General features: G+C 32.5%; 3 protein-coding genes across 4 annotated transcripts; 2 read left to right on the top strand and 1 right to left on the bottom strand.

The window, feature by feature from the left end:
• The first annotated feature begins 1,260 nt into the window (after positions 1-1,260).
• LOC134830136 (calcium and integrin-binding family member 2) lies at positions 1,261-1,965 on the top strand. The gene is made up of 2 exons (XM_063843523.1): positions 1,261-1,721; positions 1,831-1,965. The coding sequence occupies exons 1-2, from the start codon at positions 1,261-1,263 to the stop codon at positions 1,937-1,939; spliced, it is 570 nt and encodes a 189-aa protein (XP_063699593.1). The 3' UTR covers positions 1,940-1,965.
• Positions 1,966-4,152: 2,187 nt separating this feature from the next.
• LOC134829808 (transcription factor SPT20 homolog-like 1) lies at positions 4,153-12,069 on the bottom strand. Of its 2 annotated transcripts, none has more exons than XM_063843085.1 (9): positions 11,946-12,069; positions 11,341-11,451; positions 10,724-11,284; positions 10,500-10,664; positions 8,047-9,783; positions 5,490-6,803; positions 4,914-4,986; positions 4,647-4,853; positions 4,153-4,581 (listed from the first exon to the last, which is right to left on the bottom strand). In XM_063843085.1, the coding sequence occupies exons 2-9, from the start codon at positions 11,404-11,406 to the stop codon at positions 4,376-4,378; spliced, it is 4,329 nt and encodes a 1,442-aa protein (XP_063699155.1). In that variant the 5' UTR covers positions 11,407-11,451; positions 11,946-12,069; the 3' UTR covers positions 4,153-4,375. The 2 variants fall into 2 exon arrangements, with proteins under 2 accessions (XP_063699155.1, XP_063699147.1); XM_063843077.1 differs by having other exon boundaries at positions 11,888-12,052.
• Positions 12,070-13,537: 1,468 nt separating this feature from the next.
• LOC134836903 (FGFR1 oncogene partner 2 homolog) lies at positions 13,538-14,952 on the top strand. The gene is made up of 4 exons (XM_063852179.1): positions 13,538-13,691; positions 13,784-13,918; positions 13,979-14,356; positions 14,410-14,952. The coding sequence occupies exons 2-4, from the start codon at positions 13,784-13,786 to the stop codon at positions 14,551-14,553; spliced, it is 657 nt and encodes a 218-aa protein (XP_063708249.1). The 5' UTR covers positions 13,538-13,691; the 3' UTR covers positions 14,554-14,952.
• The last annotated feature ends 403 nt before the right edge of the window (positions 14,953-15,355 follow it).

Genomic DNA, 15,355 nt, shown 5'->3' with positions numbered 1-15,355 from the left:
ACATGAACATGTTCTGACCAATCATAATCGTTATATAAAATGTTAGCGATTACTTTTCAGCCTCTCAAGGGATTATAAAATCTCTTAATGGATGGAAATACCTAATTTCTTAACAGATAAAATTAATCTCTTAAGAGGGATTAACTTTTAAGGGCTGTGAATGAAGGATGTTAGATTGTCTAATAAAGGGATTGAATAAAATTCTTAAAAGGTGAATATTACTCCTTTTCAATCCGCGGGGTTTCATTCGTCTCAATGGTAATGTATTTCTTTGAATCTAAAGCACAAGCATGAGATTTTGATCGTCCTAATACATTATTATCGAGACGAATGAAACTGATAACACATGTTAATTCGAACCGACGATTTTCTTTGATGCGTACGGCTGGTATTTTAAATACGATCTCTCGATTAAATACATGATCTTGATTTCCTTAATTTTTCATGTTAATGGGATAGCATGAATTAAATGAGAGAGAACAAATGGATGAGATGAATTGTTTCTAATAAAGAAAAATAGTGAAAAATTAATTTGAGACGTTCAAACTTTAAATTAAATGCCTTACCACACTTTAATTTAATTTCTTACCATAATTTTAACCGCATTTAAATTAAAATCTCACCAAATTTAGCATATGTTCGTTAAAACGTACATTTACAATAAATTTATATTCAAATTCATTCAAAATGACCTGGTTAACACGAATTTTCTCTCCTTTTCAGCGGTTTTCTAAGTATAAGGACGACACCTTCACATAAGCAACTCCAAAACGACACTCCCATATTCTAATTTTGCTACTATCCTAACTTTTGCACGACACATACTAACTTGGCGTAGTCCATAATAATCACGCGTTTTCATTCATATTTGTCCAGCTGAACCTCGAGCTGAACGTATTTATACAAAAACACACATTTAAATGAATTATCCTCTTCTATGACCCTCTTGGGAATTTTTCTTATAGATTTTTGGTCGAATTTGATTAATCTTGTCATATTCTAATTAAATTTATGTGAATAATTTTAGATGTCCAAAAATAAAAATAAAATCAAAAAATTCCCAGAAGGGGGGAAATTCCTTCGTTTTTATATCGCTCACACCCATTTCATTATTTTATTCATCATGGGTGGCAATAATAACGCTATGATTAAAAATATAACGATGAATGATAACGAAGAAGAGAATGACTTCAGTCGAGAGAGAACTGTTGAACCTTTCACATCACCTTCCATCGATCTAGGTCAGTGAAATTCCTTAAAATGGGCAATAAAATTGTTACTTTTACGGATGAGCAGCTCGATGACTACCAAGATTGCACATTTTTCACCCGAAAAGAGATCCTTCGGGTCTTTAAACGTTTTCGCGAGATGCGACCTGATCACATCCCGAAACGAATGGTGAACGGCGAAGCTTCAAAGTTGAAGATTGGGCGCGAAAATATCGAAGCACTTCCAGAATTACGTGAAAATCCGTTCAAAAGTCGCATTTGTCAGGCTTTTTCACGCGATGGCGAAGGAAACTTAACGTTTGAGGATTTCTTGGATATGTTTTCGGTATTTAGCGAGCAAGCGCCAAGAGATATAAAAGTGTTCTATGCCTTTAAAATTTACGATTTTGACAACGATGGATTTATTTCGACGGATGACCTGAAAGCGTCGCTCGTGTGTTTGACACGCAATGAACTTACGTGCGAGGAACATCAACAAATCGCGGAGAAAGTGTGAGTTTTTTTAATATTTTGTTTAAAATAAAAATTGTGTTAAAAAATTTAATTTTTACAAAAATTTTTACTTTTTCAATGAAAAAAATTTAATTTTAATTTTTTTTAGTATCGAAGAAGGCGACGTCGATGGCGATGGAAAACTATCATATTTGGAGTTTGAGCACGTGATCACCAGAAGTGAGGATTTCTTGTCAACTTTTCACATTAGAATATAAGAAAAACTAGCAAAATTTAATTTTTGTCCACTTTTTTGCAATTGTTTTTTTTTTATTTATTTAGTATTTTTGTTTGTTTATATAATTAATAATAAACCAAATCATTTTTTTATCATTAATGATAATAATAATATAATATTATTAATTTTTTTCTTCATTATTAAATTACTGAGCTAATTATCATCATTTTTTTTTGTCATTACTATCATTGTATTAGTCAATTTTCTGTTTTTTTAAATTCTTAATTTTTAGGTAGTCATCATCATTTTAATTTCTAAGCAATATTTTCATCACTTTTTTTTTAATTAAATTTTTATTTTTTGTTTTATAATTACATTTTTGTGTCTTGAAGATTTTTTTTTATTTTTAACGCGCGAAGACGTGTCGTCAAGTACAAACAAACATGATAAATTTGTATAGGATTTCATAGTAGTATCTAATTTTTTATTCACTATATTAATTTTTTATTTATTTTTTGTTTTTGTTCGGGAAGGGGATTCTTTTACGTCGTGCATGATTTTTGTGAATGTACCTTTGTTTTTTTCTACTTTTGATTTTTTTTTTGTATAAATTTTATTTTTTGGAAAACTATTTTTTTTTGTTTTTGTATGAATGAGCTAAAATATTTATTTTTTTTTTCTTTCTTTTATGGAACTTTAACTTTGCAGTATTTATTTTTCTGTATTTTTTTTGTACATTTGGCACTGTTGAATGTTTTGTGGATTAATGTTGATTTTTTTTAGTTAGAGGTGCTTTCCCGTTAATTACTAAATTAAATAAAACAAATTAAAATGAAATGTTTCAACTAACAACGAATTTACTTTCTAAACAAATAGAATTAATTGCTTGCGATAATTCTATCTAAAAACTAGAAAAAGGTCTAAATTGATCACTTGATTGATTTTTTTGATATTTTTTTAATGTTTACGAAGAAGAAGTCAGGAGTAAAAGTGATGTTAATAAATAAGTGACAAAGTTCGTAAATATTATATGTTAGTTATTTTGAGAAAAAAATTTTAAATTTTAAGCGAGGGCTACAAAAAAAAATGTAAAAAATTAGAGCAGGAAATTTAAAAAATAAAAATTAAATATTTATAAAATTATTTTTTTTTAATTAATTTTGAAAATATGTTATTGTTAATATTTTATAAATTTTCCGTTAAAATTTTATACAATTTAAAACAAATAATATCAATAATTTTTGTTTGTCTCTTCTGTGTTAAATTTATGAGAATATTAAGTAAAGTTAAATAAAAAAAAATATATGAAAAGTTTTAGATGTTGTTTCTTTTGTTATGATGATGAACTTACTTTAAAGTAACCTTTTTCGAATATTATTTGATAAAGAACTTTAACATTTTCTGCAGATTTTTAAATTAATTTTTTTTAACCAAATTAATGTTTTTAAAGATAAAAATATATTTGTATTATTTTTTTATTTAAAATAAATTGACAAGTTTTTTTTCGCCAAAAATATTTTTATTAAATCTCCAAAAAAAATGTTAAAGTTCAAATCAAACCTAACTTGCCTGATATGAAAACAATTCCCAAAAAATATTTAACTTGTTAATTTTTTTTTTGACTAATAAAATGTTAAACAAAACCAATATACACAATTGCATACTAATAGTTTTTTTTTTCATTTAAAATATATATTTTTTTTCGTATTTACAAATTCTTTGATGATTTAAAGTTACAGAAGAAGAAAAAAAAAACAAACCCTCTACAATTTTTTATTTCTTAAATTTATTTAAATTATATCGTAATTTGTGTTATTTAAAATTAATCAATTTAATTAATATTATTTACTTTATACAAAAAAAAAAATTAAATTAAAAATCAACAGTCTATATTTAATAAGCATTTTTCTCGGCGTTAATTTTTTTTCCTTATTTATTATTTTCTAGGTGCATTTTTTTTAAATCAATAATATTTTAAAGGTGTTAATTGGTTTTGTCATTTATTCTTTGACGTTCCCTTTGTTCTTTTTTTTCGTTTATTCATAAGTATAAATAATTAAAATAAAATCTAGTGAATTTTTTTTATTAATTAATTAATTATTAACATTTATAATTTAAATATTTACAGATTTTTTTTATTACAAAAATTGCCACACAATTGCATGAATTTTAATTTCATGTAATTTTCGAGTCTTTCGGCTTTTGTCGGGATTTTTTGTTTTTTTTTTGTTTGAGATTTGTGATATTTTAAAATTAGGCCGGCATAAAAAATAAATTTTATTTTAAAAAATAAAATTCTCCACATATAAATATTAAAAAATTTAACAATTAATTTATAATTCGGTTCTTTTGTTCGCTTTACAGCATTCAGAAAATAAATACGATAAACGCTCAAAAGTACATATATGAAAAATTAAATCTCCGATCGGTTTTTCAAAAAAAATTGTAAAATATATAAAGAACAGATCTCCGATTTTTATTTGTTGGCATTTCCGTCTGCCACAGAGCGTCGTCGATTATTTTTATTAATGTTACCTTGATTGATGGTGTTGTTGTTGGATGAGGGCGACATTGTAGCAATTACCGCCGTTGGTTGTTGGGGTGAAAGTAAGGCCGCCGATGTGCCAGTCAACTGTGTCACGTTAATTGTGTTTGCTTGCTGCGCTTGTTGCGGATTTGAGGCTAAAATTCAAAAAAAATTCATTAAATTTTGACTTTTTTTCGATAAAAAATTTAAATTTTCTTACCAGCTGAAATGGGTGTTGCGATCTTTACAGTGCCTCGTTGCGGAGCGACAATTCCTCTGCCCGCAAATTGTACTTGCGTCGGAATATTTCGAGGCTTTTGGATGCCTAGGAGTTGAATTGAGGCAGACGTTGGAATATTTTGGCCCGTTGTGACACCGCGTATCTGTTGTTGGTTGATCCCTTTAACACCGGAAGGCATGATTTGTGCTAAAATTAAAAAATAAGAGTTATGAGGGATTTTTAACGAAAAAAAAATAAATTACTTACCCAAAGGAAGTGTTGTGTAGTTTTGAGCATTAGTGGTAAATACGACAGTTTGTCCAATTCCAGGTATTTGTACCTAAAAAATTAAAAAAAAATTTTTTTAGAAAACTTATAAGGTGATTAAATTTAATTTAATGGGAAAAAATTAGAAAATTCATCAAAAATAATCGTTTTTGCAATAAATAATTAATTAAATAAATAATAGTTTGAATTTATTTTTGTAAAAGAAAAAAATAATTCTTTAATTTTTTCTTAATTTTTTTTCTAATTTTTTTTTTCTTTCAATTAATTTTTAAATAAAAATTTTAAGTAAAATTAATGCAATATTTGATTTTAAACAATTTTAAAATTTAAAAAACATATGGTAAAAATTTATTTTTCCCATGATCCAAAAACGATTTTCAAAATTTTTTAAATTTTCAATTTTTAACATAAAATTTCTAAATTAAGACGATTTTGTTCATTTAAAAGCATTACGAATTTTTTACAATTTTCCCAATTTTTTCTCTCAAAAATATTTAATTTTTTTTTATTTTTGGAAATATTTGGAAAATTTTAAGCGGTAATAAAAAATCATACCTGAACATTTTGCAGTCCGGGAATCGTCTGAATTGCACCTTGTAAGTTTGCCAAGTTGATGCCTTGCAAGCTGAGCGTTTGCTGTTGCGGCGGCGGACTAGACAGCGGCGAAATGCTGGGCGCGGGCGATTGCACCTGAATCTGCTGAATTTGCTTCGGCGAGGGGGCAGTGAATTGCATCGATGGCGATTGCCCGGGCCCCGGGCTCTGTGACGGCGTCATTTTCTGCTGCACAACCTGTTGCTGTTGTTGCTGCTGCTGCTGCATGCCGGCGACATTCGTGTTTGAGGTCAGTCTTTCAATGAGTGCTGCATTTGTGGTATTTTGTTGCGGCGCTTGTTGGCCGCCGGGCGACGCATTCGCAGCTAACATGTCGCCCGACAACGGCGATGGCGTAGTTGTCGTCAAAAGGGCACCTAAATTCGTCATCGTGAAACCAATGTTATTTGTGGAGGCGGAATTGTTGGACGAGGTATTGGAGACATCGCTACCGGGCGAAGCAATTCCCTGTCGCAACTGTTGTTGCTGCTGCGCATTCAGCAGGCGCGCCGTATTTGTACTATTGAGAATGAGTGGCGTGTTCGGTTGTTGCTTCAGCGTCGCATTTCCGTTATTGCCGCCCGTACTGATCAACGTTGCTGTCTGCTGGCCTTGGAACTGGAAATTCTGCTGCTGCAGATTTGACGTGCTGATAATGGCAGGCGGCGACGCCAATTGAGTCGCTAATGCAGACATCGTGACACGCACTTGCTGCTGCTGTTGTTGTTGCTGTTGCATATTATCACCCGTACTTTGCTGTCCGATTACTTGTTGCATTTGTTGCTGCATCGAGGGACTCACGGCAATGAGATTCGTGTGGTTTAGAATTCTCTGTCCTTGTCCTTGTTGTCCTCCTTGCTGCAAAACCGCTTTTCGCACTTGTTGATTTTTCATGCCATCCTGCGGAGATGAGAGCGTGATGCCGCATCCTGGCGTGCCAACTGCTGAGCTCGTCATTGGCGCGGGACCACTATTGAGTAAACTGATTATCGCAGCGTTACTCGATTTTTGTGCCGCAGTCAAATTTTGCTGTTGTTGTTGTTGCTGCTGCTGTTGAGCTTGAGCCTGTGCTTGGGCTTGGGCCTGAGCTTGTGCTTGAGCCTGAGCCTGTTTTTGCTGCTTCAGTTGATTTTCGGTGTTGATGAAGCTCGTCACTAATGCATTAATTTGCGGATTTGTCGAGTGGATTTGTTGTTGCTGGGGCGAGGGAGTTGATCTTGCCTGCATAACTTGTTGAGTCGTTTGGGTTTGTTGTCCGGCTTGGAGTTGCGCTTGCTAAAAATGATTAAAGAAATGTTAAAATTTTGTTTTTTTTAACGACTATTTAAACGACTAAATATTTGTCAAAAGAGATTTTTCGGTTAAAAAAAAGCAGTGAAATTTATTTTTACATTATTTTTGTATTTTTTTGATTCATGTGAAGTTTTCTTCAAATTTTATAAAAAATTATTTTTTTTTCCTTTAAGCGAATAAATTTAATATTTTCATTTTTTGTCCCATGAGGATTTTCACGAGAGGGGGGGGGGAGAAAATAAAAAAAATAAATTTTGTATTGTAATTTTTTAACATTTTAGATGTTTAACGTTATTTCTTAACATTTGTTTAATTTTACTTTAAATTATTTGCAAATTTGAACTCAAAAGTGAAGATAAATCAAACAAAATCTCAGAAAATAAAAATTTTTGAAAAAATTAATTTAGGCGTGACTTAATTTTTTTTTACATTTCAATTGGAAACGTCTGATTAAAGCTAATTTCTTTTGTTTTTGTATAATTTTAACGCAAACAGTAATTTTTCAATTAAAAAATTCCAAAAAACGTCAAAAATATTTAAATATTTAATTTAATTTTTATTTTTCCCCTGAATTTTTTCAGTTTTTTGTAGGGGGGGCTACAAAAAATGGATATATTAAATTTATTCGCCTTAACTAATTTTTGTAATATTTTTTTTTTGGTTTTGAAATACGAATTTGTTATTCAAAATTGATTTCAATTATTTAAAACTAATTTTTTATAAAAAAAAACTTTGAAAAATTTTCTTGACAAACACAAGTTCAATGATTTTCAATAAAAAATATTTAGAGAAGAAAATTTTTGAATTTTCAATACAAAAGCTAAAAAAAATTTTCAAAATTTTGTGAAAATACCTTAAAAAATTTTGAAAATTGACCAAAACACCGACGAAATTTTTAATTTTTTTTTATTGTTTTTCCCATTTTATTTTCGGCTTTTGAAATGGTGCATGGGAAAAAAGCTCTAAAGGGCGAAAAAATAGTAGAAAGCTTTTAAGTTCTTGAAAAATTGTAAAAATAGATTTTTTTCATGTTGTTCGGCTTTTTGGACTTTTTTAATAGCAAGGTCCTCAAAGTTCAAAAATAAATTTTGAGCAGCAAAATAAAAATTAATTAATTACTGTAAACACGTAAAAAAATAATTATTTCTTCGCTTTTTCCTCATGACAAAAAGTCAAATAACTTAAATTTTCCCGCCTAAAAGAATAAAAAAAAATATTTTCTTACCAAAATCGGCACCGAAGTCCCCAAATTGCCAGCTTGACGTGCCTGTTGCATGACACTCGCCGCATGTTGAGCATTCGTTGCCATCGTAATATTCCCTCCGGGACTTTGTTGCAACAACAAAACGGATCCATTCCCGATATTTATTTGCTGTCCCGTCATTTGAGCATTTTGTACAAATTGTTGCGCAGCATTTGCCGTTATCTGCACCGTTTGTTGCCCGCCATTCTCGGCATTTTGTGCTGCGTTGGCGAACAACTGTGGCTGCAACTGCTGCAATTGCGATTGCGTTAAATTGCTTATGTTGATGACGTTTGTCGTTGATGGGCCAGCAGCGGTAATAATTTGCTGCTGCTGTTGTTGCTGATTGCCCGGCAAGCTATTTGGATTGGTGGCATTCACGTTGCCCGTCGTCAAAATTGTCGGTGGAAGTCGCGGAATATGAATTTGTTGTGATTGCTGTTGTTGCTGCTGCTGCTGTTGCGGGACTTGCGTGGGCGATTGCGCGATTTGCGCTTGAACGACTTGGATTTGCTGTTGCTGAGTTTGCTGCTGAATTTGCTGAGATTGCAACTGCTGCTGCTGACTTTGTTGTTGTTGTTGTCTTTGTTGCTGCTGGATTCGATGATCTCGCATTCCAGGTGTAAACGAGACTTTTGGCGGTTGTCCTTTGAAAATTTCTGTGATTTTGACGGATTTGCGGCCTTCTTCCGTGAAAATCTCCGTAAATTGCTTGATATAGCGATTGGCATGGTCTCGAGAGCCGAGCGTGAACGAACAGGATTCACCATTCCGCTCGCCTTCCCGATAATCTCGGTCGACGTAAAGCTCTCCGAGGAACTCCAGCGTCGAAGGTCGTTGAAAAATCGATAGTTTTATGTGATACACTCGTCCTCCGCCACGATCTGTCTCCAAAATGTGAGTTTCCACGAGTTGCGGCTCCGAATTGTTATTATGCCCGGGCATGTTCACGGGACGTGCGAATCTCATGACATCGACGCTCGAGGGGGGCGTCAGTGTGTCTGGCAAGTCGATATTTCGCACCTTCAACGGCTGAATCACATCGACCGGCTTCTTGGGTAACGTAAAATAATTGCCGCTCTTGTTCGTTTGATACTGACGCGGTCGCATGCGATATCGCGTCATGAAATCCGACAACTCCAGACCGAAATTATGCGTAAATTGGTCCAATTTCCGTTTGCGATTGATCGAGACCTGACTAAACTTTTTCGCTTGTCGTCGAATGGGTGCCGTATTAAAAATTTGTCGTCGAAACTGCTGATTGATGGCGTATACGCCAATTTCCGGATCGGGATCCAGACAAAGGGGCTCCGATGTCGCTAGCACTAACTGACTTTCGAGCGCGAGACGTTCGTCGGCACTCCAGTCGCCGTCGTGCGTGAGCGACGTCACGTCTGCCAGAATCGTTTGGTTGGTGGGCCGTAACAACACGTGGTATGTATCACAGGTGGTGATGGGAAAGGACTGCCTGTAGTCCCGCACTTCGGCAATTACGCAGCCGGCATAGAAGAGACTGGGATAACGGTCGCGCAAAATGTCGACGAGAATGAGCGGCAACTCTTCGTTGTCCAGACACTCCAGTAAGTCGTCTTCTTCGTAAGGCCATTGGATGGTTTCCTGCAGATCTTCGTTACTCAAATCCGAGGAACCGCCATTTATGCCCGATTGCTGCTGATTCGTCGTAATTCCTGATGACGCTGAGGCACCATATTTTGTCGTCTAAAAATTAAAAAAAAAATTATTAAAAATCAAAAAAACAAAAATGTAAAAATATTTAAAAATTTTTTCGATTCCAAAATTTTTGTTTTCAAAAAAAAAAAAAAAAAAAAAAATGGAAGAAAATTTCCTGTCGATTTTTTTAATTTTAAAATTTTGACGAACACTTTAACAATTTTTTAAATTTTGTATAAAAAAATTGTATTTCAAAATGTTACCGAAAATTTATGAAAACCCAATACATTTTTTTTAATTTTAAAATTTTTAGAGGAGTATTTTCTTCAAAAAAATAAAATTTTTACTAAAAATTTAAAAAAACTCGGAGAAAAATAATTCTTTTTAAATTTTGCGTGTTTTTTTTAAATCAATTCTTAAAATGTCCGCGAATATTTTTTTTAATCATGAAATTTTTTATTTTAAAGAAGGATTTTTTCTATTTTGTTTTACAAATATATTTTTTCTAAATATTGTGTATTTTTGAAAATTAATTTTAAAAATATGGGGAGAGAATTATTTTTTTTAAATTTTAAACTTTTTACTAAAAATTCTGTAAAGAAAAAATCGATTTCATTTGAGAATCGAACTAATTTTGAATATTTTTGCTAAAAATAAATTAAAAAATCAATGATTTTTTAAACATTTAAGTTAAATGCTAAAAAATTTAAAACATTTTTGATAATAAAAAATTAAATGACTTAAAAATGTAAAAAAAATCTTACGTTAACTCGACTACTTGCTGATTCCTGTTGATTACTTAATTCATTTTCATTCCTAAATGCTACTGAATATCCTTTGTTACCCGGATACAAGTTAATTATTAGTGTATTTAGATTATCCCTTAAAACTAATTTTTCTAGCAAAAATGATGTATTTTTTAAATTTAACTGAAAAAAGGCAAAAATTAGCATTTTTTTTAGAAATTCCAAAAGAAAAAAATTCTCACCTTATTAGCTTCACTGTTATCTTCGGCTAATAATTCAACGTACAATTCCCTAAGCTTGTCATGAATCGAAGCTGCCTGCGACACAGAAGTGGCTGAAGAAGACGCGAGGGAAGCAGCTGTGGATGCGGAAGTGGAGGATGATACAAAATTGGACGTTGAATGGTGTTGGTGGTGATGATATTCATGACTGTTATTTGCGTTGTTCGGTATTTGTTGTTGCTGCTGCTGCTGCTGGTGATGTAACGATTTTGATTTTTTTGCCGGAGATCCACTTCCGACGACGCCGCCCCCGCCGCCTCCCCCATCGAGCACGCGTCGCTTTACGCCACTGCCGCTGTTGTAGACGTGATTCGCCTTGCTCGACGACTGATGCTGGTGCTGCTGCTGATGATGATTCAAATGGTTGTTATGACTAAGGATTGGACTAGGAGGTAAGTTTGGATACTGTGCTGTTGTTTGTGGTGATTGTTGCTGATGGTGGTCCAGCAGGAGCGTCGTGGCGGCGTTATTTGCTGTCGTGGGTGAGTTTCGGAGTTTGCAGTAAGCATCATTTAATAAATACTGCAAAAAAAAAAATCCATTAAAAAAATGTTTTTCGCGAAAAAAGTGAATCTTACATCATTTTCCGGGCATGTCGTTTCCAAACTTTGCATTGTGGTGACATCAAACGAATTATTGAACATTAGTAGATCGCCGCATTAGTGAGTGAAGACTTTTGTTCGACGAATCTGCAAAGAAACAAAAATAATTTCAGCACAAATTGCGTAAAAACCCTCCGTGTGGCATCAAGAAAGTCGCATTTTTCGGCACGAGATTCCTGTGAGGACATTTTTTCAACGCGTGTCACTGCGAATTGACTCACTTCTGACATTTTTCTCGTGTTTATGTTCCTTGCTCGACAAACAAGACGACGATTTTTCGTCGTTCGCACTTTTCTTCGTGCCCTTTCACAGACACGGACTGCACTGCGTGGCGTCAAGGAGTCTCTTGTGGTCACGGAATGCGAGATTTTTGCGTGAATTGCTGCGAAAAAAAAACAGTCCGTCGAAGATGCGAAGAAAAAAACAAACGAGAAAGTTGCAATAATATTTTTGTGTCTATATAACTTGGCCGTAGACACGGAGCGACGGACTTGATTTACACACACACAAGACGACGATTTACCTTCTCATTGGATTTTTTTTTAACGCAAAATGTCTATCAACTTTGGCGTTTTACGCACTTTCTTTCGCTGAACACATGCAAGGACGTGACTTATCCGGCGATTGATGCGATCACGAGTCCTCGAACTTGATTTTATCCTTGGGATTTTTCGACTTTTTTTCTCTATTTTTGAGAACGAATCTCCGAATGATGTTATGACAGTTGACACTTGACACTTCCGTACGGACTGAGAATGGGCCGCGACTTCGTATGTCACGTACAGGCTGTGTAGAAAATCGCCATTCTGCTAATTCGTGCACTATTTCAATGTGGTTCGAATTAGCGTCAAGGCAAATTGCATTGTGAGACGAACGAAAGTGATTAACATGAATTAGCATAATGGCAAATTTTTACTTATGATTTTTATTCATCTCACGTGAAAATTTATAACGACGTTTTTCGAAAATTTTTCGATGCTTTATGCGATTTTCATCTTTGGAAAGTCGAAAGAGGAGATCGAGCTCTACAATTTATGGAAGAACTTTTTTCGTGGTTTATGAAAAATTCCGGAGATATGAGCTTGAAAAGTTGAATGTGTTTCTATAGCATCCTGTACGTGAGGCGCCGTTCATTAATAGCTTCGGATAAAATGGGGCATTTTTTGACCCCCACCTCCCCCCAAATCGGATAACTGTCGGAATTTTAGATATATTTATTTAAAAAGTATTTTTAAGACCCTCTTTTCTCTAAGAAATGATTTGAAAAAATCTGGTTAAATTTTAAAAGAAATTCGTATGAAATTTTTAAGAATTCTCTTTAAAAATTTTAAAATAAGGCCGCTCCAAATTTTTTCGATGTTTTTGTCCCAAAAGATTTTTTTCAAAATGAGGAGGGGAATGCAAATTAAAAAAAAGTTTTGAAATACTTTTTCATACAAAAATGACCAAATTTTAACAAATTTTGATCCTTAATGAATATTTTATTTGTTTTTATGGTATATACATTGAGATTTGAATTTTAAACATTCTCTCAATGTTTTTCAAGTTAAAAATTCAAACAAAAAAATTTCATAAAAATATTTGTCAAAAAGTTTTGAAAAATAATTTTTTTTAAAAATATTTGTAGAGAAGAAATTTCATCATGTTGAAATCCCATTTTTAATATTAAAATTACTAAATTATGGAAAAAGACCAAAAAACGGTAAATTTTTATGAAATTTTTAACTTTTTTTTTTTATTTTGCCCCATTATTGACTTTCAAAATGGGGCGAGGGACAATAAAATAGAAAAAAATTTGGAGCAAGGCCGCTCCAAAAATTAAAGTAATTTAGAATTAACTCGAAAAAGACTGCCCCAGTTTTCTCCGAAGGTGTTAACTTATGCACTTTATTTAAAATTTATTTAATTTAAAAATCTAATGGAGCAACAATTTTCGTTCTTTGTTTTAACGGTTTCCAAATAGAAAAAAAAAATGTTTGACAAAATTTAGAAGCGGCCAAATAAATAATCTCAAAATTTTGAATATAAAGCTTTTTTGCGACATCGTACTTTGCTACTTGAATAGCTCCTTTCCCTAAATTAGAATATATTCTAATACCCCAATCTCCCCTAATCTTCCAACGACATGGACGACGCCAATATCACTTTTATTCGTCTCACTGCGATATCAGAAACACAACACTGACAAAATAATTTTCGAACAAAAAATACAAAATATCATCAAAAAACCTCACTGATCGAGGTGAAAATCGCATTTACTGCAGTTTGTCGCACGAAAAGTATGCTATAGTTGAAGATTTCAGTGCAAAAGTGTGGAAATAGCAAAGGTAAACACGCGAAATTACGTCACAAAAACTCGTCCCTTCAATTGAATACGTGAAATTTTGTACTTTAATTTAATTAATTGTGTCTTTCTTAGATGTCCGTGACGATTGACTCGATAATATTGGATCTCAAGAGGGTCTGTGTGAAGCAAAAGGATCGCGAAGCACTCGGCGACTCTCTGATATCCGAAACAGAAAGTGTCAGCAAACAAATAGAGGCCATGAAAGAAGTAAGTTTTTGATAAATTTAAAAAAAATTAAGATTTTCTAACGATTTTAATTATTTTTAGTACCAAGATGACTTGGAAGTGCTAAATAAATTGGCACGTGAACGTTCCAACCTACAGCTAATTGCGCAAATACACCAAGAAAATCCCCAAATTCGTGAGATTCAGCAGGAAAATCGACAGCTAAAAGCCTGCTTGGAGGACCATCAACACGCCTTGGAACACATCATGCAAAAATATCGGGAACATACACAGAAGAAAATCAAAGAGACCAAATTGGACTTTACCGCGATACAAAACACGGATCAAGTGGAGATAATTCAGAAGCAGTCACAAAAAATACAGGAAATGGCGGCGATCATGCGAAAGGCCTGCGAAATGGATCAAGATAAAATCAACAAGGAGCACGAGTATCTAAGTCAATTAATTACGGAAAATAAGGTAAAAAATATTTTTTCGCTAAAAAAATAAAAATCACAAAAAAATCTTTCCAGGGACTTCGAGAAATGCTCGAAATTTCGCAAAAATTTGGTGATACGCGATCATTGACGGGCGAAGACAAAGGCACGCAAACGGAAGAAAGCGAACTAAATGACTCTTGGTCCCCGAATAAGCCGCCATTGAAGAAATCATCGTGACCAGCATAAGCCATTTCTTTCTTCCATTCGTCAGAGACATACTCGATTCGATTGTATCTTAGTAACAAGAAACTGTTTTTTTTTATTATTTGTCATCGAAACCGTCATCGACTACTTTTCTTCTGTATTAATATTGGATATGTCGATGGGTTTTGGGCAAAATTAACAAAAAAAATCATCGTGGACACGAATCAATCAAATTAAATTATTAGAAAAAAAATTGTGTCCCTCTTCGACTAATTTTCCATGCGTCGTAGGTACTGGATTCAATAATATTATTACTCTACAACAACAAAAAATATACATTAGACTAAATTAATAACTGATACTAATTTATTATTACAACAACAAAAATTTAAAGTATTGAAATATTGATAAATAATAAACAGGAAATGCTAAAATTTATTAAAATGTTTAATTATTTTTTCAATTTCTTCTAAAAAAAAAAGGTATTTAATTTTTTTTTAATTTAAAAATTTAAATTTTGGCCAAAAAAGTTATAAATTAAAAAAAAAATAACTTTTTTTTTAAATTTTTTTTCATTTCAAAATTATTATTTATTTTTTTTGCAACTTGTGTAAAAATTGAAAAATTATTTTACAATGTTCTTCTATTAATTTTTTTTTAAATGTCCAGGGTTGATCAGAAAAAAATATTTTTTTAATAAAAAATTAGTTTTGGACGTTAGGCTTAAAAAACTATGAAAAATTTAAGCGAAATTCTGAGAATATCTCCATCAATAGAAAATATATTTTTTTTAATTTTTAGAATTTTTTAAAAAAATTATTTCAGGAACGAGAAA

This window comes from Culicoides brevitarsis, chromosome 1 (assembly GCF_036172545.1).
Source record: "Culicoides brevitarsis isolate CSIRO-B50_1 chromosome 1, AGI_CSIRO_Cbre_v1, whole genome shotgun sequence".
In the NCBI taxonomy this organism is placed as follows: Eukaryota; Metazoa; Arthropoda; class Insecta; order Diptera; family Ceratopogonidae; genus Culicoides; species Culicoides brevitarsis.
The sequence above is the reverse complement of the archived record's forward strand: the minus strand, read 5'-3'. Positions and strand labels throughout refer to the sequence as shown.

Bases quoted from the DNA above. Each gene is read 5' to 3' on its own strand.
- LOC134830136 (XM_063843523.1), top strand. From the start codon at position 1,261: ATGGGCAATAAAATTGTTACTTTTACGGATGAGCAGCTCGATGACTAC. The intron at 1,722-1,830 runs GTGAGTTTTTTT...AATTTTTTTTAG, and splicing joins CAACAAATCGCGGAGAAAGT to TATCGAAGAAGGCGACGTCG.
- LOC134829808 (XM_063843085.1), bottom strand. From the start codon at position 11,406: ATGTTCAATAATTCGTTTGATGTCACCACAATGCAAAGTTTGGAAACG. The intron at 11,285-11,340 runs GTAAGATTCACT...TTTTTTTTGCAG, and splicing joins CGACATGCCCGGAAAATGAT to TATTTATTAAATGATGCTTA. The intron at 4,854-4,913 runs GTAAGTAATTTA...TTTTAATTTTAG, and splicing joins CTACACAACACTTCCTTTGG to CACAAATCATGCCTTCCGGT.
- LOC134836903 (XM_063852179.1), top strand. From the start codon at position 13,784: ATGTCCGTGACGATTGACTCGATAATATTGGATCTCAAGAGGGTCTGT. The intron at 13,919-13,978 runs GTAAGTTTTTGA...AATTATTTTTAG, and splicing joins AAATAGAGGCCATGAAAGAA to TACCAAGATGACTTGGAAGT. The intron at 14,357-14,409 runs GTAAAAAATATT...AAATCTTTCCAG, and splicing joins AATTAATTACGGAAAATAAG to GGACTTCGAGAAATGCTCGA.